The sequence below is a fragment of the Akebia trifoliata genome, chromosome 6, assembly GCF_017979445.1.
Source record: "Akebia trifoliata isolate Shusen 1 chromosome 6, ASM1797944v1, whole genome shotgun sequence".
In the NCBI taxonomy this organism is placed as follows: domain Eukaryota; kingdom Viridiplantae; phylum Streptophyta; class Magnoliopsida; order Ranunculales; family Lardizabalaceae; genus Akebia; species Akebia trifoliata.
The window spans coordinates 7,508,312-7,529,234 of record NC_141380.1 but is presented as its reverse complement, the minus strand read 5'-3'; the positions used below and the strand labels follow the sequence as shown (position 1 = coordinate 7,529,234).

The following is a 20,923-nucleotide window of genomic DNA, read 5'->3' as shown; positions in this document are numbered from 1 at the left end:
CATCTGAGATGACTCGGTATTGGGTCTAGATGAGAAGAGACAAGAAACCGAGTTTTAAAACCATGGAATATTAGAAAATGCTGAAATGACTAAAAGAATTTACTGCCATTCTCACAGTTCTAACATAGGATGTGCACATAACCATAGATGTGTTTCCTTGCGATACGAGTAAAAACCATCTACAGTTATGTATTCATGTCCACGTCAGAATTGTGAGAATCACAATAAATCGTGAGTCACCCCAGCACGACTCTGGAATATTTACCTAATTTAAAAAAACCGCGGGAATAAATGGACTTAAACAACATTCCGAGTATTGGCTCTTATCTCTCTGTCTCTCACAGTCACTCCCTCTATTCAATTCTTCAGTACTGTCTAAACTCTAAAACCTGCTCCTACTTCACCAACTGAAGGTTTTCTCTATATATAGCAATCTGAAAACCCTAAAACCTCAGTTTTCATCTCCAAGAGATGGTGAAAGATTCGAAAAACTCTCCAACATTTTTCTCTGAAATTCACTTTAGAGCAGTCATTATCTGAAAAAGAATTTCGACATTTCTGGACTTGAATCGAGAAATACTTGTTCAGATTGATTTCTTTCACTATAATTTGAATTTGTTGAGATTTAGAGATAGATCGATTCAGATTAGACTCTAATTGAGAAAAAAAAAAAAAAACTGATTCGGATTGATTTTTTACGATAATTCGAGTGCCAGATAAAGAATCCAGATTCAATCGAATCACAGCCGCAGTTTCCTTAAAAAAATCACGTTCTGCTTGCAAATCTTTCTTTAATTACATCAAAGTTTCTCCTACTTTTAGTTTTTTTTTTTTTTTTAAATTAGAAATCTTTATATATTAATCACCGACAGTGTGGATTGCGTGAATTGTGGAGAGATTCAATCCTTTGTAGCAAAAATTCAGTTCAATCAGGTTACAATGGCAGCAGATGATCTATCCAGATCGATGAGTAGTCGGAGAAGTCTATCCAGATCGATGAGTAGTCGGAGAAGTTGGCGTACACCGAGCTTTCGTGACGTTTATTTGTCCGCTTCGCCCGATGTTTTCCAGAGGAGCCGACGAGATGACGATGATGAAGAGGAATTGAAATGGGCAGCTATCGAGAGATTACCGACTTATGATCGGATGCGTAAAGGAATTTTGACACAAGTACTTGATAATGGAGCGGTTCATCACGAAGAGGTTGATGTTACCAAGCTCGGTGTAAGAGATAAGAAACAGCTCTTAGAGAGCATTCTCAAGGCCGTCGAAGAAGACAACGAGCGATTTCTTCGTTTGCTCAGGGATCGGACCGATAGGTCTCTCTCTCTATCTCTCTCAAACATGTATACAGAGTATATATGTTTTATTTTTATTATTTTTAATTTCTAGGAATGTTTGTTTTGTTAATAATTTTGAATCAAATAGGGTCGGAATTGAGATTCCTAAGATTGAAATCCGGTTTGAGAACTTATCAATAGAGGCAGATGCATATGTTGGGAGCAGGGCACTTCCTACTCTTCTCAATTCCACTTTGAACATAATAGAGGTAATTTTTAAAGATATAATGAAATTATCTTTATTCTAATTTTAGGTTTTTTAATGAAGAAAGAAGGGAATTTAAAGGAAGAAAAAAGAATTTGAACTTTGTTATTGTTAGTTGGAAATTTTGGAGAGGACAGTTAAAAATAATGTCTGGGGATTGGTAGTAGTTTGGTGAAATTTGAATGGGACGTTCCGTGATTAAATTGTTGATCAAAATAAATTGTAAAATTTTGTACACAATATCTTCTTAATATCTTGGTTTTCTATAATTAGATTAGATTTTAAGTTAATTAATTGAATTGGAAAGCTTATTGATTTTGCATAAATGAATTTATACTTATTTTAGTTTTAATTTTAAATGTATTATTGTCAATACAGGCATTTCTTGGATCTGTTCATCTCTCCCCATCCAAGAAAAGGATTAACAAGATACTTCAGGGCGTGAGTGGAATAGTGAAACCTTCAAAGTACGTTCATGAAGTTGAAGACTTGTTTCCATTTCGTTACATTAGTACTCAATCCACAGTTTTAATTATGTTTCTTGCACAATTCTATTAAAATAGCGTTCTCGATTTATTAATTTAGTTATTTTCAGGATGACTCTTCTACTTGGGCCTCCTGGCTCTGGAAAAACTACTCTGTTGCAGGCGCTTTCAGGGAAGCTTGATAAGAAGCTAAGGGTATGTCCATAGTCAAAAATTCGTAAAATTCTACTATTTAGGGACTAGCTGATTAATTTTTTCAATATTTAAATATCAAGAACAATAAAGGATTTTTATGGAGGTTAAAGATGAATGGTTTTGGTAAGAAACACAAAAAATATTATTTGTATATTTCCTGATTTTTTCATGAAACTTTTCTGAATTGAACCCCTACAGATAATTACCAAAATCCAAAACTTTGTTAGTATGTTTTCTTCTCCAAGTGTGTGTGTTTTCATATATGCCTATAGGTCTATATGAGTTATCTTCTATTTGTTAATAACTTGGAACAATCAACAGGTAACTGGAAACATCACTTACTGTGGTCATGAATTGTCAGAATTTGTACCTCAGAGAACATGTGCTTATATCAGTCCACATGATCTTCACTATGGTGAGATGACGGTTAGAGAGACATTGGATTTCTCGGGACGCTGCTTGGGTGTGGGAATTAGATACCACATGATGGCAGAATTATCCAGACGAGAGAAGGAAGCAGGGATTAAACCAGATCCTGAGATCGACGCTTTCATGAAAGTGACATCAATGGAAGGCCAAGAAACTAGTCTAGTTACTGATTATGTTCTCAAGGTTTGTTTTCCTCCCCCCCAAATTCAATTTGTTTTCTGTGTTTCATTTTTAACAATCCAACTTTGGCAAAGTAGTCTTACTTGTAAGGGTTCTTTAATAGATACTTGGATTGGATATGTGTGCGGATATTATGGTTGGTGATGCAATGAGAAGAGGCATCTCTGGTGGACAAAAGAAGCGTGTCACTACTGGTATGTGTGTGTGTGTGTGTGTGTATTACAAGCATTGTGTCAAGGATTTTGAAATTTGTTGTTAGTTTAGTACTCAAGTTTGTGGTTTTCCAAATGCAGGAGAGATGTTGGTTGGACCAGCGAAAGCTCTCTTAATGGATGATATATCAACTGGACTTGATAGTTCCACGACTTTTCAGATTGTGAGGTTCATGAGACAGATGGTTCATGTCATGGATGTAACCATGATCATATCTCTTCTACAACCCGCACCCGAGACATTCGAACTATTTGATGACATTATCCTACTTTCAGAGGGTCAGATTGTCTACCAAGGTTCACGTGAGAATGTCCTTGAGTTTTTTGAATACATGGGCTTCAAATGCCCTGAAAGGAAAGGAGTTGCAGATTTCTTGCAAGAGGTAACTTCAATGAAAGACCAAGAACAGTACTGGTTTGACAAAAACCAACCTTACCGATACATATCAGCAGTTGAATTCATGCAATCTTTCACATCTTTCCACATTGGTCAAAAACTTTCAGAAGATCTTAGAATTCCTTACGATAAATCCAAAGCCCATCCGGCTGCCTTAGAAAGAGACAAGTATGGCATCTCGAATTGGGAACTCTTCAAGGCATGCTTCTCTAGGGAGTGGTTGTTAATGAAGCGTAGTTCTTTAATATTCATATTCAAAACTACCCAGATAACAATCATGTCAATAATTGCAATCACGGTGTTCTTAAGAACAGAGATGAAGCATGGTCAAGTAGCTCATGGAGGAAAATACTATGGAGCATTATTTTTCAGTCTGGTTAATGTGATGTTTAATGGAATGGCGGAGCTTGCAATGACTCTTTTAAGGCTCCCTGTGTTTTATAAACAGAGAGATTTGTTGTTTTACCCTGCATGGGCTTTTGGGTTACCAATTTGTCTCCTTCGGATCCCCATCTCAGTTATGGAAGCAGGGATATGGGTCACTTTTACGTATTACACGATTGGGTTTGCTCCCGCCGCGAGCAGGTAAATGTAATGGAACTTCATACGACATACCATACAAGTGAATGTCTTTTCATTCAATTATATTTTTGATGTTGGCATATGATCCAAAATATCTTTTTTTTTTACACTTCTCAACATATTCAGGTTTTTTCGGCAGTTCTTGGCATTCATTGGTGTACACCATGTGGCTCTCGCTCTCTTTCGGTTCATTGCAGCAGTAGGAAGAACAGACGTTGTTGCACACACACTTGGTATCTTCACCCTTCTAATGGTTTTTGTGCTTGGAGGCTTCATCGTTGCAAAAGGTTGGCAGGTTTTTTCTTCACTACAATTGAGAGTCGAGATCCCATAGGGTGTCCCATTTCTACAGATACCAATGGAGTCTACATGGCACAATTCGACGATTAGGAAATAAACACATTGGAATTTGATGATTAAGAAATAAACACATGGGACTGCGTGAATTTCTTGATTAGGAGCCCAAGGTGTTTTAAACACCAACTAAAGCGTGTCATGTAGATGCCTAACTTATTTTATAGGAACTTGACACCCTATTGGATCCTAAGTTATATTTTGATGGTTGAAAGAAGTTGTTGTCTATCCAAGAAGTTGAAAAGTGAATTTTTTTATAATTCAAGGACAAGATGTCCTAAAAAAGCAAACAACTTACTAACACAACTCACCCTTACAAACTAGATCCCACCTATACAAAAAGTCTACAAAGAGAAAACCTCTAAAATCTTTGAATTGTTTACACCAGTAGAACACGAAGCCAATAATATTAAAAATTACTCCTTGGTAGATTGTTCCTTCCCTTGGAAGGTTCATTCGTTCCTTTCTTTCCATAAGCTCCAACAAATGGCTGGGGTTATGAAGTTCCAAACAATCCTTTCTTTTTCCCGAAACAGCTGTGGACTTCCAAATTTCCAACATCCCTCTAACAGAACGAGGAATGCACCGAGACATATTAAACAAGGTTAGGAAATAGGACCACACTACATGGGCAACCTCACAATGGAGAAGGATATGATCAACTGTTTCCCCACTTGACTTACAAAGGAAACAAAAGTCCACAAGAACAACCCATCACTAGTTAGTAACTTGTCTAACGCATCCACCCGCAAGAAAAATGACACTTTGGAAGGGATCAAAGGGAACTGAAAAGCGGGATTAGAAGTTTAGAACCAGGTTCAACTAAAGGCTCCTCAAGAAGTGAGTAGAACGAAGTAACTGAATACACACCATCCCAACTGCCTGCCCAGGTTAAGGAATCTTCCCGTTGGGTGGAGAGAGCATAGGAATATAAGATATAAGTTAAGGAAGCTGTCTCTGTAATCTCCCAATCGGTAAATAATGGTTCTTTCATGTGAATCTAAGCAGCTTTTTTTTTTTTTCTCTATTCCTACAGATGACATTGCTCCATGGATGAAATGGGGATATTATGCTTCTCCTATGATGTATGGACAGAACGCCATATCAATCAATGAATTTCTTGATAAAAGATGGAGCACTGTAAGATCTCATTATAGTTTGACAATGATTTCTGGTTTGTTAGTTTGAATATCATCATTTTATCATATGTTGTTATATACATATAACTTTTAAGCTTTTGCAGACCTAGCATTTTTCGATCTTTTGAGACAAGTCATTATCCATGTTCATAGTATAAAATTTTGACATATTTCCTCGGAATATACCAAAATATTTCCATCTCCCCAAGTTCCGACATTAAATTTAACCTACGGATTCTTTTTCCACATATTTCGTGGAAATCACTATTTATTTCATGAACTTTTTTGACGAATAGTGAATTTCGACCGAAATATCAAATTTTACGTATGAAAGTGCAATATTTCAATGAAAATATTTTGAGGAATAGTAAACTTCGACCGAAATATTCTTTTTTGAAAAAAAAAAAAATCTATATAATTGCTTTTAGAAAGAACTACTTCATCTTATGCTAATGTATTCTAAGCATATTAGTAATTCTATATCAGCACGTACGCAATTAGCAATGTTTTAATTAGTTGGATACATTAGCAACTTATTCAAAAAATTTGAAATATAAGAACACATGAAAGCAATTTATTAGTTTCTTCATTTCAATGTTTTAAGTTTTATGTGTTAAGCAACTTATTATTCTTATTTTCAAGTAGTAAAATGTTGTTGTTCTTCAATTTCACACTCCATATGGTTCTTATTTTATCTTGATGACTTAATGTGAGTGTTTTAATGCTTGTTTTATCATTTCCAATAGGATCAATGAACATTTCTTCAATATTTCTATCATTTCCAAAAACTGTACTAATTTCCACACTGACCGAAATATTTCCATTTCTAGACTAACCAAAATCGAAATTTAATACATTGTCCCCATTTGATTGTGGTTTTTTTTATCTGGTACAGCCCATATTTGACCCCAGCATTCATGAAACCACAGTTGGAAAGATGCTTCTGAGGGCTAGAGGCATGTTCGTGGAGGAGTATTGGTATTGGATATGTATTGGAGCACTCTTCGGATTAACTATTATTTATAATGCTTGTTTTATCGCAGCACTAACTTATTTGAATCGTAAGTCACTACCCTGATTTACAAATTTGGTTTCTGTCATGAAATAAGATATGTATGCTAAATAATTTCCTACAACTGAATTGCAGCTTTAAGTGACTCTAAAGCTGTAATTGTGGATGAGTATGATGAGAACAGAAAGGTGGCGTCATCCACCAATAGAGAACATAGTTCAAAGACTGCAGACATCAGTTCAGCATCCACCACTCCTATGTCTGGAGGTTTGAAATTCACCATCCATCCTTTCTTGTTTGAAGGCTTGAGAATAATTTGAAGTTTTATCTGACATTTGATCACAAGATTATCAGAAAATCTATGGTAAAAATAAAATTTGGAGTCCATCCCAAATCCCAACAACGATAATAGATTTAAAAGGAGATGTACATCCATTTCATGCACAATTGCTACTATTTATAATTTTATCACAAAAGGAAAGATCATGAGAAAATGGGTTGTTTAATATATGATCTAGGAAGAGAAGGGCCATTAATCAAGTCTAACCTGTAACTAACTGCACATTAAAACTTCCTGATCAATTACAACATGGGTAGATGAAGAACTACATTAGTTTTTGTATCTGGTTTCTGTAATACAACCTGTACTACGTTGTTCTTATTGTTTTTTCTGATGTTGTGCGGAATTACAGGTATTGATATGGCTGTGAGGAAATCTAATGAGAGTGCCAGATTAAGTGTAAATGTTGAAGGACATGTGCCAAGAAGAGGAATGGTTTTACCTTTCCAGCCACTTTCACTTTCATTCAATCATGTGAATTACCATGTCAATATGCCTGCTGTAAGTCACTTACTTCATGTGTTTAGTGATGCTTTTTTCAAGAGATTTCTCGTTCTTTCCTAATTTAAATTACAAAGCATTAGCGTAAAGTAAAATAACCTTCTCATGATTCTTCAGCATGATAGTTGGAACTATTTTTCATCCAAAAGATTGTCAAGCATTGTCTCATTATTAAATATTAATTTCCTTCTTTATGTGGTTAACTATGGATTAACTCAATCGCTAGTCTAAACCGAATGCATCCAAGTCGGAAGGATTAGACCAGAGGATTATAACTTGGGGAACACCATACTCTTGTCTTTGAAAATCATTAAAATCCCCCCTTTTTTCATTATATTCCTTCTCAAGATCCTCTGATAATAAAAAAACATAGGATACATTAATATTAATCCGTAGTTAGCTTAGATTAACTGAAATTTTCAAGCATCAGATGAGGTAGCTTAGATTTAGTTTCCAATGTTGATCATCATCACCAAAGCCTTGTCTCAAAAATTTTTGGTCAGCTGAATGAATCTTTTTCATCGATTCAATTGTCTAGAGGTTTTTTTTTTTTTTTTTTTAAAAAAAAAATTTGAAACTCTGTTTACGTCCCCTTTCACTGCCTCAACATGTTATTTCAGGTCATCTTCTCACACCTTTGAAAACCTTCAACTTGCATGTTGCTTCTGACTATGGCAAATATTGGCCTTCATTGCGAGTGATAGATCCATCTTGTTAACCAACCAACTACTCCAAAAGACCGATCTGTTGGAGAAGGGAATAACCATGAATATAAGAGGGTCATGGGGCTTAACTGGGGTATGACACACCCGAGAGTGGAGGAAAATACACACTCAACGTATCTCAGTTGACTTTCGCTTAGGTTGTCTCCTATTGGAGCTACTCTATTTGCATGAATGTATTCATTTTTAATTTTTTCTTTATTGGTCTTTCCATTTTTCCAACTCTGCCTATCTCAATCTATTAATATTCAGCTCCATAAAGCATAGTTGGTCTTTTAACATTACCGGATGGTGTGTATTGTTTAGTTGGTAACTGTTATACTGTTATGTGGAATGAATTATAGTTTTGAAACCCAATGCATATAAGTCTTAGGTTGTCTATTTGTTTCCTTCATCAGGAAATGAAGAGCCAAGGAATTGAAGAAGACCGCCTCCAATTGCTAAAAGATGTTAGTGGTGCTTTTAGACCAGGAATTTTGACAGCATTAGTTGGTATCAGTGGCGCAGGGAAGACTACCTTGATGGATGTGCTAGCAGGAAGGAAGACTGGAGGGTACATTGAAGGAAGTATCAACATTTCTGGTTACCCAAAGAACCAAGCAACATTTGCTCGGGTTAGCGGTTATTGTGAACAAACTGATATTCATTCACCGCATGTCACCGTATATGAATCTCTCGTGTACTCAGCTTGGCTACGTCTTGATTCCAAAGTGAATAAGGAAACACAAAAGGTGTGTTAGTCACAGGAACCATCTTTTATTTCTTCTTTTATGTTGACTATGATAATCATGATCTTTTTGTACAAAAGTTATAGCATTATGGTTTTTTATTTGTGTTTTAGATGTTTGTTGATGAAGTTATGGAGTTAGTTGAGCTTAATCCATTGAAGGATTTCCTAGTCGGCCTTCCTGGAATAGATGGTCTTTCAACTGAACAGAGAAAGAGGCTTACAATAGCTGTAGAGTTGGTTGCTAATCCATCTATCATTTTCATGGATGAGCCAACATCAGGCCTTGATGCTAGAGCTGCAGCTATTGTTATGCGAACAGTGAGAAATACAGTGGATACAGGACGAACTGTTGTCTGCACAATTCACCAACCAAGCATAGATATTTTCGAAGCTTTTGATGAGGTAGAACTTAATGTTGTTGGTTTTATTTATCGTATTTCTTCTATTTAACTTAATATCATTTTGTTTGCAGCTACTATTGATGAAGAGAGGAGGGCAAGTCATTTATGCTGGCCCTCTTGGTCTCAATTCTCTCAAGCTTATAGAATATTTTGAAGTGAGTATTACTTTCCCATTTATGATTGGTTCCATCTATTGTTGGAAGTAACTTTCCAATTATTAATTTGTTAACCAAACTTGGTCTCGAGGATTAGTTTCTAAATATTTTTTCAGTAATCTTATGAGGTATGTATCATAAACTTTAAGTTTCAAGGATCTATGTGTGGTCTTTTAAGGGAAAAACCTGTATTCTAACATTTGTAAAATTTTGCAGGCCATCCCAGGAGTTCCCAAGATCATAGATGGTTATAATCCTGCTACATGGATGCTGGAAGTCAGTGCTGATTCTGTCGAGGCTAAACTTGGAGTGGATTTTGCAGAAATTTTTACCAATTCTACCCTCTACCAGTACGTAGAATTTGGTACTCTGCAAAATTAACAATTCTATCTGGTTGCTTATCTTTCTGTACTCACGTTTCTCTTAATTCCTTTCCAGGAGAAATCAGGAACTTATCAGAGAACTAAGCTCTCCAGTACCCGGTTCCAAGGATCTTTACTTCCCTTCTAAGTACTCGCAAAGCTTTAAAACTCAATGCTTGGCTTGTTTTTGGAAACAACATTGGTCATACTGGAAGAACCCAAGTTATAATGCAATCCGATTCTTCAGTACAATTGTCATTGGTATTATATTTGGTGTCATCTTTTGGGGTAAAGGCGACCAAACGTAAGTCTTGCAGTTCCTTATTTTTCTATCGATGTAGATTTAGTTTTGCTAGTAAATGAGATGCTAAATGTCCCTTGTTCTGTAAAGCGATGTCTTTTGTTAATTCAACTGTGTCAGGTCCCATTGTTAAATATATCCTATCACCAAAGTGATATCATCCCATGTTAAAAATCCAATCCTATAAGATGATTACAAGCATCTGAGTCTTTTAACCATTTTCATCATTACCTTAACTATTAGCGGCTACAAATCCCATTCCACTAATCAATTCTCATCCAAAAGCTTGAAAGCTTTTTCCCTGAACCCAAATGCTTAGTCATTGCAAAAATATTATCAATTCATCCAATGATGAGTGAAGAACGTAAAATTGATTTTCATTAGTTTGGTAATTAGAGCATTCATGGCTTTCCAAATTAGGTTACAAAAAATGGTTATTGTTTAAAGTAGAACACTATATTATTTAATAGTTGAAGTGTCCTCATGCATTGTCATCGCATCAGTCAAATTTTGTTGTCTTATTCTAAATATATGGTTTGTTTGAGCTCTAAAATGTAAACTTTGGAGTTAGAAATTCTAGTCTTGCACAATCAGAGACTTGGGTATTTAAATTTGAAATTAATTGCAAGGCTGTTTCATTTAGGAACAAACTACAAGACGTGCTGAATCTAATAGGAGCTTTATTTTCCGCTGCTTTTTTCCTCGGAGCCAACAATGCTTCTGTGGTGCAGTCTGTTGTGGCAATTGAGAGAACCGTCTTCTACCGTGAAAGAGCAGCAGGAATGTATTCAGCATTGCCTTATGCATTTGCTCAGGTAAGAGAAACTGAATTACTCTATTCCAAGAGCACTGGACGTATTCAACTAATTGGCCAGCTAAGGGCATAATATGGGTTGTGTTCATTCAAGATGTACCTAGATTGATCAAATGTGATCAAACTATAACACACTTAACAATTAAAACCTAAAATATTATCTTAATTTCAGAAACTCAACAGGGGATAAGAGCTTAACCTTATGTGCCATTATCGCCTAGTTGATTTTGGTGTATTGGTTAGGTTCTTGTCAAATAGTATCAAACATCTCGTGTTCAAACATCAGAAAGGGAGACCTAGGGAAAGAGCCACCTGTGGGCCTAAAAAAATAACCCTACTAGATCAAAAGCTACCATATAGTAGGCCCTCCTAGGATATCAGCTGTGGAGCATGGTTGTGTGTTGCAACACCAAGATATATGGACCTTATTTTCTGCACCATTATTGCCTAGGTTCTGTTGGTGTATTGTTACATTCTTCTCGGTTTTCAACCTCTATATTTACAATATATATAATATAAGAATACTAATCCCAAACAACTTCTGCTCTGCAGGTGGCCATTGAGACGATATATCTTGCGATTCAAGCCTTTATTTACACTCTTCTTCTTTATTCTATGATCGGATTCCATTGGCAAGTGGACAAGTTCCTGTGGTTCTACTACTACATGTTCATGTGCTTTGTCTACTTTGCCATGTATGGAATGATGGTGGTAGCTCTGACTCCTGGCCGTGAAATTGCTGCAATTGTTATGTCCTTTTTATTTAGCTTCTGGAATTTGTTCGCTGGTTACCTCATCCCTAGACCGGTATGTAAGCTCAAACTCAACCCTCTCAGATTGGTTCAAACATATTCAAAATTAAATGAAAAGTAGATATTTATACTCAAAACCTGATTGGCTTTTTTCTGTCATAAACCCTATTAATAGATCCTACAATCTCATTTTGTATCCATCTTCGACATTTAAATTCTTTAACCAAGTATCAAAAACCAGCCGAGGTTTCAAAAAATTTGGTTTGTGGGAAATGATTATTAGCCTCATCAAAGGGGCCAATTCACAATACAAAACTTGCATAGTACCCTGAGTCCATTTTGACTGACCCAAGTTATATCAGACTTGGCCAAGTTGTAAAACCATCACCCAACTGTGTATATCATTTACAATGTAATCTTGTTGGTAGCTCACATTTACAGTCTAACAGGTACCATATAATGTTGCACTAGTTGTGATAAATAATAAACTTGTCATACATCTTAACCTCTGCATGCATGATCTTTTGTTGGTACTAACATCTGACACATTAAACCTTTGCAGCAAATCCCAATATGGTGTAGGTGGTATTATTGGGGTTCTCCTGTTGCTTGGACGATCTACGGCCTCATGACTTCTCAATTGGGTGACAAAAACAATCCACTTGAGATACCAGGGCTGGAAGTGAGTATAACAGTGAAGATGTTCCTGAAGGAGTATCTGGGCTTCGACAGCAACTTTCTTGGATATGTTGCAGCAGCCCACGTTGGTTTCGTCCTCATCTTCTTTTTCGTCTTTGCTTATGGCATTAAGTTCTTCAACTTCCAAAGAAGATAATGAAAGCTAGAAACTTGGGTTCAACCAACATAAATATCGGATATGCGATTTTCACATGAAAGCCAAGTGTAATTAATTACAAAAGTAGTAGTAATAATAATAATAATAAGTCAGGTTTGATATTGTTACCATATACTTTCTTTTAATACTGCAATTATTATTGTACTATAGTCCTCGTGAAGATTAGCCATGAACGATTTGATATTTACTGATGTTGTTAATTGGAGTATTAGATGATACTTTGGTTTGTATCAGGTGTATTGTTAGCATCCCCAAAAACACCCAAGAATAAAAGAAAGAAACAAAGCAAGTAAAAAATTATTTTACACAAAGAAATAGGCAAGGGAAGTGCTTAATAACCATGGAACCAATTCATCAAACAAGGTTCTTGAGGTTTAAAGTGTAAAAATCAACTTAAATTCTTCAAGTACTGATCCTACTGGTCTCAGACCCAGACCCATGTCGTAGTTCATGGAGAACACTAGTTGGAGAAGAATTTGTCGTCGATGATCGCAGTGCCTCAGCAAGAGGACCCCCCATTGAACTCACTTGTTGGGTCCCCCATCCTACACCCCAATTAAGCTGATTTTGCTCGCTTCCTACATTCTCTTCTTGAGGGCACAGCTCGTCTACATTGCCCGTCGATAGTTTTAGGGAGAAATCCGAAATGGAATGACATGTGGAAGTTCCTGGAGTGGCATTGCTGTTAGCAATATTGGGTTCTTGTTGTGATCTTGGCCAGTCATCAAAGAAATGCCGGAGAATCCGACCATCTGCATTACCACCCTCACTAGAAACTTTGTCAATGTGATTCTCCAGAGTTCTTCCAATTCCAGGTGTACTCTCTGAAGATCTAGAAGACAGAAGCAACAGAGAGAGAACATAAGGTCCAATGTTGTTTGAGGAATGGAAAACATTTGCATGAAACAAAACAAACAGTGGTAAAATACCCATCAATTTCTGCAGAATCAAAACTTATTTCCAAACTCAATTGATCATATAGCTAAGATGATTGAAGGTTTAAAATGTCCTATCGATTGAATGTTTCGTTTAACAAAAAAACCTACACAATATCGACGGATACATTAGTGAAACATTCAATGTTCTGGGTCAAAGTTTTGTATTGGTCTCAGCTGATATCGATACATGTATTGGCCAATACATTCCAATATTTTAAACCATATTTCTAACAACCTAATCTGTCAGTGCTTCTCGAAGGTCAATAAATCGGATGGCTATGATCATTCTATCATTTAAAAGAAAAATTGGACTTGGAGATCTGTTAGAAAATAACCCTATAATACGAAGTATAAATCAACAAGAATACAAAAATCTACAAGACACAAGATATATGTGGTTCGGTCAAAGCATTGACCTATGTCCACGGGTGAAAACGGCGATTTCACTATATTAATCAAAGAAGAACTAGGTTACAATTTCTCTCTCCGTCTCTCATATATTTCTCACCCCCTTTAAGGTTTCATCTCTTACCCTTTATATACTTGGGGTTACAAAGAGGTTAAATGGGTCAGATCCAAATCCAAACCAAATGGGCCCAATATTTTGTCCAGGGCCGAATCATGCGGTCGTTAACGGATCATCAAAAGATCCGGGTTGAATCCACGACAATCTCCATATACAAGAATAGAAGACATAACCCAACAAGATCTTCTAGCTGGAATCCATCAAACACTGGGTCCTACCCAGTACATATATAAATGTACTGTTCACAGGTCAACCAATTGTTATTACAATTGGGACCCCAGATTTAATTGCCCATAAAATTAAAGAACCAGAAACAGTACTACAAATCTACAATATAGGTTTTGTTGGTAGAAAAAGAGAATTCAACAGAGAAACCCACTTTGTCACAGTTCAACCCATTTTGCAGAATTTACTGGAATCCAAATGTGGAGGAATCACCAAATTCTAAGGACTCCACTCAAAGAACCAACCCAATTTTCTCTGTTCTCCAACAAATCAAACCATATTAATGCAATTAAAGAAGAAATTAACTGTTGGGTTATCTCAATTTTCAAACCTTTGGTTGAAGGGAAGAAGATGGCTCAATGGGGATGAGTCGGAGAGACCAAAATTTATTCCACTTGACACTGCTGTTATCGGCGAAGCCACAATGGGGCTAGTGGGTTTCAGGGCACCACCTGATGTGGCTTGTGTGGGGATTTCCACAGGCTTTCTTGAACGGTTTCGGCCTCGATGAACATGTCGCTCGCAGTACTTTTGCCCGGTCACGACGTCCCTCGAACATCTCCACTTCTTTCCATCGGTTCTTCGGCATCTATCGGGCTCTGGGTCCACAATTGTTCTTCCCCAATAACCAGATTGAAACACTAAGGAAACATTTAGAGACCAACATTCAAATTAGTAAGAAATCAAGAAAGCCAATAAGGCAAGGCAGTAGTCTACAATTCAAAAAAAAAAAAAAACAAAAATTAAATTAAATATTGGAGAGAATGAACAGAGCCACATTTGTCTGAGAATGAAAAAATCAAGAACCCATTAAGTACAAAACTGTGTGATGTGAGGGAAAAACTGTCAAAATCTAATAAGATTAATAAAAAATAACCCAAAAAAAAGGAAGCTTTTTTTTTGCTACAAGTTGAGGAAATTGATCCAACAACATACAATAGAATAAATTAAATGAAACACATTTCATAATTTAAATTTTAAAAGTACAGAAAAGGTTAGAAAGGAGAAGATAGAAACTAAAAAAGAAACCAAACTTACTGGCTGGTTGAAAATGGTGAGATTGTTGATGGAGATTACAAGCAGGAGAACTGAGAAAACTTTTCTCTATAGGTTGAATGAGTTCAGCAGGAACAGCTGTCCCAGCCAACATATACTTGAAAATCAAAGCCTGCAACTCAAGCTCTTGCCACTGAGCTAAGCTAAAGAAACCTCCCACCCCTACAAAACAAACACAAACCCAGAAAGAAAGAAAGAAAACCCATCAAAGAAAAGGATAGAAAGAGAGAAAAGAAACAAAAGAAAGATGCAAACTTGGAAACAATCGAGAACCTTTCTACATGTAGAACAAATTCTCTATCACAGTTCACAGAAGATATAGAGAATGTTAAAAAAAAAAAAAAAGATATCTTACTGGCAAATCTAGAAGGAGTTGTAGCTGGATCTGGAAATACTGACAAGTTAGCCATCTTATTGTTGGATTCAGGTACAAACAATGGAAGAGCAGACCCAGATGGTTCAAGGAGGAATCTTGGGATCTTTGCAGAATGTGAATGCTCTGACTGAGGCTGGTTTCTCCATTCCTTTAGCTTGTAGTCCATCTATAGAGAGAAAGATTAAGTGGGTTGGTTTTGGCTGGTTTAATAGTTATAACTAGTCAATGTGCTGAGAGAGAAAGCTTGACAAAGCTTTTTCAGAGAGATTTCTGTGGTCTCTGGTCTTTGCAGGTAGAGAGTAAGAGAGGGATAGAGAACTGGCAAACACTGATTTGTTCTGATATGAAAGCCTGTTAAGTTTGTTTTTGGCCAGTGAAGAAGCCTTGAGGGCACTTAGAAAGAGAGAGAGTCAGACAAGACAGTTGAGAGGAAAAAGGAGACAAGAAAAAAAGAAATACTTGCAAAAACAAAAGCAAAAGAATGCAGTCTCACTCTCTCTCTCTCTGCTTTGGAAATGAAAAAGAGTCACAAGAGACTTTAAGACATGGAGAGAAGTAGCTGAATGTCCTATGTCCTATCATTTGTAGCTACTCGAGCTTTCGAGAGCTGCTATTAACATCCTAATTTTTACTTATCACACACCAATTATAAATGTAAAGCATATTAGGAAAATTTGATTCTAACGTTACAAAGCATCACACATTCAATAAATTATTATCTCAAAATTACAAAACATCATAACATATTCAAACAACTTTAGCACTTATTTACAATTAAAATTAGAGTCATGATAAATTGATGCACTAGAAGGTATGCAGTTTATAAACGGTTGACGTGGCAAGTGCTCATAACCATAGATCTTCGGGATACACAAGGTAAAAGTTCTACGGTTCTGTGCACTTGTCACGTCAATCATGTAATCATCATGTACATTTTAGTGCACCGTTTTTATAATAAGTCTTAGGATTAGGTTCATAAAATCTTAAATCCAACTAATAAAAATATAAAAATTGTACTAGAGTGACTTGAAAATTTATATCAATTCACACTTTGTAGACAGAGAGGTGAGTGTGGAATAATAGATGTTTTTCACTCCTATCTCCCTACATACGTCGACGTCAACAAAATATGAATCAATGTAAATTTTAAAGCCACTCCAATATAATTTAAAGGAAAATGTTGAAATGATTGCGAAGGACATTGTGTTAGACATTACTAACATGGAATGTGCATAGAACCATATACTTTTCTCGAGATACAAGTGAAAAATCTATGATTTTGTATGCACCTCCATGTCACACAATGTCTAACGCTTCAAAGTCAGTCTAACACGACTCATAAAAAATAAGAGAGTTTATGTTGCCACTCCAACTTTTATTTATTTTAAATCATTAATTTTTTATTTGAAAAATTTTCCAAAATGTGTTCAGTTTATGTCTAAATTCCAATTTCGGTACATTGTTCATTATAATTTTCAAAACATGCTTTTTTAATGAATTCATCATTTTTATAATCAACGAATTAATATAAAAGCATGTTTGGAGAATTATAATGAACAACGTATCGAAATCGAAATTTCATTATATTCAATGCACGAAATGAAGATTAACCCTTTTTATTTTATTTTAATTTAATTAAAGTGTAATAAGTAAAAGTTAGAGTGCCAATAGCAACTCTCAAGTTTTTCCATTGACGTTCAAAGTTTCAAACAAAATGAATAAGAGAGAGAGAGAGAGATGGCACTGAGCCTTGGCTTCTCAGCCAAGCTGTTCTTTATTTCTTGAAAGAATTAAGAAAGAATATTTGTGTTCCAAGGAACCCAAAAGTTGAGACCTGATGATGAGTTAGTCCACTTCTTGGTTGGGTCTGGGTGTTTGGGACCAAATAAATGAGAAAAAAGAAATGGAAAAAAGTGATGAGATGGCCTAAAAGTGAATTAAAAACAAGGGGAGGCTAAGGATCTAAGGGATGTCTCATTTGTGCAAAAATAAATTGATTAGTTTCCACCCTAGAGACATATCCTCATCAATTTCAAAGGAACTCATTTAATGAATTCACAGGTGGGCCTATATGTCTAGTAGTACAATCTGAAGAACAAAAACAACCACCTTTCAACATTTATGTTTTCTTAAGTTTCATTCTGGAAACACTACAAAGAAAACCATTTTTCCTCTTCAAATTAAAATTAAAATAAAGGGTAAGAATAATCCTTTCTCCCAAAATTTTATTTACCACCCTCAAATCATTATCTCAAAATTTGTGATTTATTCCTTTATCTAAACAATTAGGGCTATACGGACTCGAACCGTAGACCTTCTCGGTAAAACAGATCAAACTTAATATTATCGAAATGATTCGAACTGTTTCAAAGACCCAACATGCATTTTTTTTTGCATTGGGCTCTTTCATCAACTGATATAAATATCAATTAGTCCGCCATATTTTTTCTTGACAGAAAGATAGGTCATGCCCACGCTTAATTTCTCTTATTTCAAGTATATGTTTTATATCCATTTTCACTTTTTCTTTCAATCATTATGGTGAATTATTTAAATTTTGTAATCAATTTTCTTAGTTTATATTTTGTGTTCTTTCCACTCTCATTCATTCATTCTAGTATCATTATCTCTGCTACACTAAGTTTATAAATCTTATTGTTTGTTTTACTTTTAAAAATTCAATCTGATGAAAGTGTACTTGATCTTATTATTGTCCTATATATATAAAATAAAAAAAAGTGCTGATAATATAACACCTTTTTTGACTCATGCCCCTTGAGTGTTTTCTCACAACCCAATAAACGTTTGACATGTGGTGCAAATGATATCACATTAACAATCCAACAACACAACCATTTAGATTTCATGAAAATATTCATATTCAAAAAAATATATTAAAAATAAATTATTTTTTGAACTTGATCCAAGTGTTGAAAAATAGAGGGCGATCGAGCACCAAAATTTAAAAATAAAATTCAAGGGTGGAAAATATTTTTTTTTTTTTTTTTTTTTTTAAGTTCATATAATTTTTTCCTCTACAACTCCATTGCATTGGATCATGTTTTTGAATGTCACAAGGTCATTAGATTAGAATTTTTTTTTTTTTTTGACAGGAGAGAGAAAGGGGCGTGCATAAAAAATGGTGTTATATTATCAAAATTCTAAAAAAAAAAATTCTTTTTGATTTGTTTGAGATTATTTGGCTATAAAATACTCCAAAAATACACCTCCACTTTAAATATCTATTTTTAATTTTATACATGAAATCTTCTCAATTTCTCTATCTTTATGAATAAATGTAGTGTTAAGAAAATGACCAGTTTCACTTGTGATTACACTCATTAAACTTCTAAAACATACACATACAAGTTTTCAAAAGAAAAAAATATTATAAAATTTCAGGCAAATAACCAAAATATTTGTAAATATCATTTTCTCAATAATCCGTACATTTTGTAAAGAATAGTCCTGAAGTGATCTCGAGTGAAAAGGCATCTATGATTCCTACACACTTCCAAGTCAGGAAAGTGAGATATGAAGTACAATCTTGAGGTCACTCCGGCACGAACCTAAACCCTTTCATAAAAATAAAAAAAAAAGAGTCAAAGAAAAAGCTTCATACAAAACATTTTTAAAAATAATTTTACTTTTGTAAATGTGTCGAACTCCTAATAAACCTTTAAATAATTGGTCGACTCGTACTCCTAATAAACAATGTAAACAATTTTGATTCCTAAATGTGTTACCATGCTTATTTATGGAACTTATTCACTAAATTTTTCCAAAATAGTAAAACTTTCAAGAATAAAACACAATTCTAATTCAATGTAAACTCCCCTACAATTCCTAGAATAATTAATAATGTCATTCTATAATAAATTCAAATTCAAAATATCCCAGTATATGTTAAAATGAAATTTACTAAAAATTGAAAAATTGATCCAAAAAGTATATTATGAACCACATAAGGATTTTTTTACCGATTGTAAATTTACCCAATAGACTTTGAATTGTAATCATCATAGTGTTTCTAATGCAAGTTTTAAAATGGACCATTTAAATGGTGGAACAGCTGGGTTTCGAGAAAACTTGGATCACACATTTTTTGTGGTAATAGTTTTCTAATTCTTAGGGACCATAAATTATTTTGTAAATTACTGCTCTAACAAGAACAAAAGAAATTTCAAGTTGGTACCTTCTCTCATCTCACCCCTATTGATATCAAGTTCACTAACCTGAGTCATCTTGTGTCTTTATTAATACTAGAAGGTGGCATGTGCAAACGCACATAGATTTGAAGGATTTATTTATAATTTAAAATATTAATCAAATAGTGGTTTTGAAGATTATATAGTAAAAAGGGATATTTTTATAATTTTAAAAAATTACTTAATTTTTTACCAGAAGGAACCTTATTATATTAAGTCTAAATGTGTGGGGGCATTTTTTGAAATCTGAATTTTGGTGTCGAACCACTTCTACTTCCCCTTCTCTCATTATAATAGTAAAGATATTTATAGTTAAATAAAAATAATTTTTTATTACTATAATAAGGTAGATATAATAGTAGACTTGTAGTCAAAAAATTCTAATATTTTTACATTAATAAAAAATGATTAATTATTTAAATATCAAAAACAAAAAATTAATTGACTCAGTCAAGCTTTTGTAAATTTGGTTGATATTTTCAAAATATTGGATAGGTCAATGAGATGGACGATTCACATTGACTATCCCTTTCTACTAAGTTCATGGGTTCGTTCAGTTCAAATTTGGGTTTGCAATTTGTCACTCTAGAACAAACCCGGTTCATAGGGGTAGATAGAGATGAGAACATTTGAAACTTGAAGTAAAGAGTAGGGTACAAAAGAGATTCAAGATGGTTGATTTTGAGAAGAAACAATTAAGTTTTTTTAAATTATAGGTTAAATAAGGCAGCATTTGGTAATTTTTCATTAGTCTATTAAAAAAGACTAAGGTGAAAGGGGTATGCAGTCAGTTTTGGTTATATAAAAATAAGTTGGAAATACACAGTTTGCTAGGTTCGTTACATTTCATGAACTTAGTGCATGAATTGGTTCCATTCGAACTGATTTAACTTCTTGTCCAACGAATTAGGTAACCTAAGCATGAATCAACTTGGTCTCGGATGAGATTTTTTTATGAATTGTTGGACAATAGGATTTTCCACCATTAAATGAGAGAAAGTTTTTTTTAGGGAAAATTACTTAAAGGACCCTAGTAGATGGTATTTTCTTCTTCTAAATAGTCCTTAAGTTTTGGGCGATTTCTTAATAGTCCATTCAATAAACATTTCTTTTTTTAATAATCTCTAGAC

The 20,923-nt window shown here is 34.7% G+C and overlaps 2 protein-coding genes across 2 annotated transcripts; one reads left to right on the top strand and one right to left on the bottom strand.

Moving 5' to 3' along the window:
* Positions 1–325: 325 nt before the first annotated feature.
* Positions 326–12,550, top strand: LOC147400005 (pleiotropic drug resistance protein 2-like). The gene is made up of 20 exons (XM_086445592.1): positions 326–1,319; positions 1,429–1,549; positions 1,924–2,012; positions 2,141–2,225; positions 2,547–2,837; positions 2,938–3,028; positions 3,128–4,028; positions 4,152–4,312; positions 5,416–5,519; positions 6,414–6,579; positions 6,666–6,797; positions 7,223–7,371; positions 8,492–8,824; positions 8,935–9,225; positions 9,296–9,379; positions 9,596–9,729; positions 9,818–10,045; positions 10,686–10,857; positions 11,409–11,663; positions 12,171–12,550. The coding sequence occupies exons 1-20, from the start codon at positions 940–942 to the stop codon at positions 12,441–12,443; spliced, it is 4,440 nt and encodes a 1,479-aa protein (XP_086301718.1). The 5' UTR covers positions 326–939; the 3' UTR covers positions 12,444–12,550.
* A 204-nt stretch (positions 12,551–12,754) lies between these two features.
* LOC147400004 (growth-regulating factor 3-like) lies at positions 12,755–16,121 on the bottom strand. Its single transcript, XM_086445593.1, has 4 exons — positions 15,565–16,121; positions 15,192–15,371; positions 14,485–14,794; positions 12,755–13,296 (listed from the first exon to the last, which is right to left on the bottom strand). Exons 1-4 carry the CDS (start codon positions 15,749–15,751, stop codon positions 12,867–12,869), a joined length of 1,107 nt encoding a protein of 368 aa, XP_086301719.1. The 5' UTR covers positions 15,752–16,121; the 3' UTR covers positions 12,755–12,866.
* Between the last annotated feature and the right edge of the window lie 4,802 nt (positions 16,122–20,923).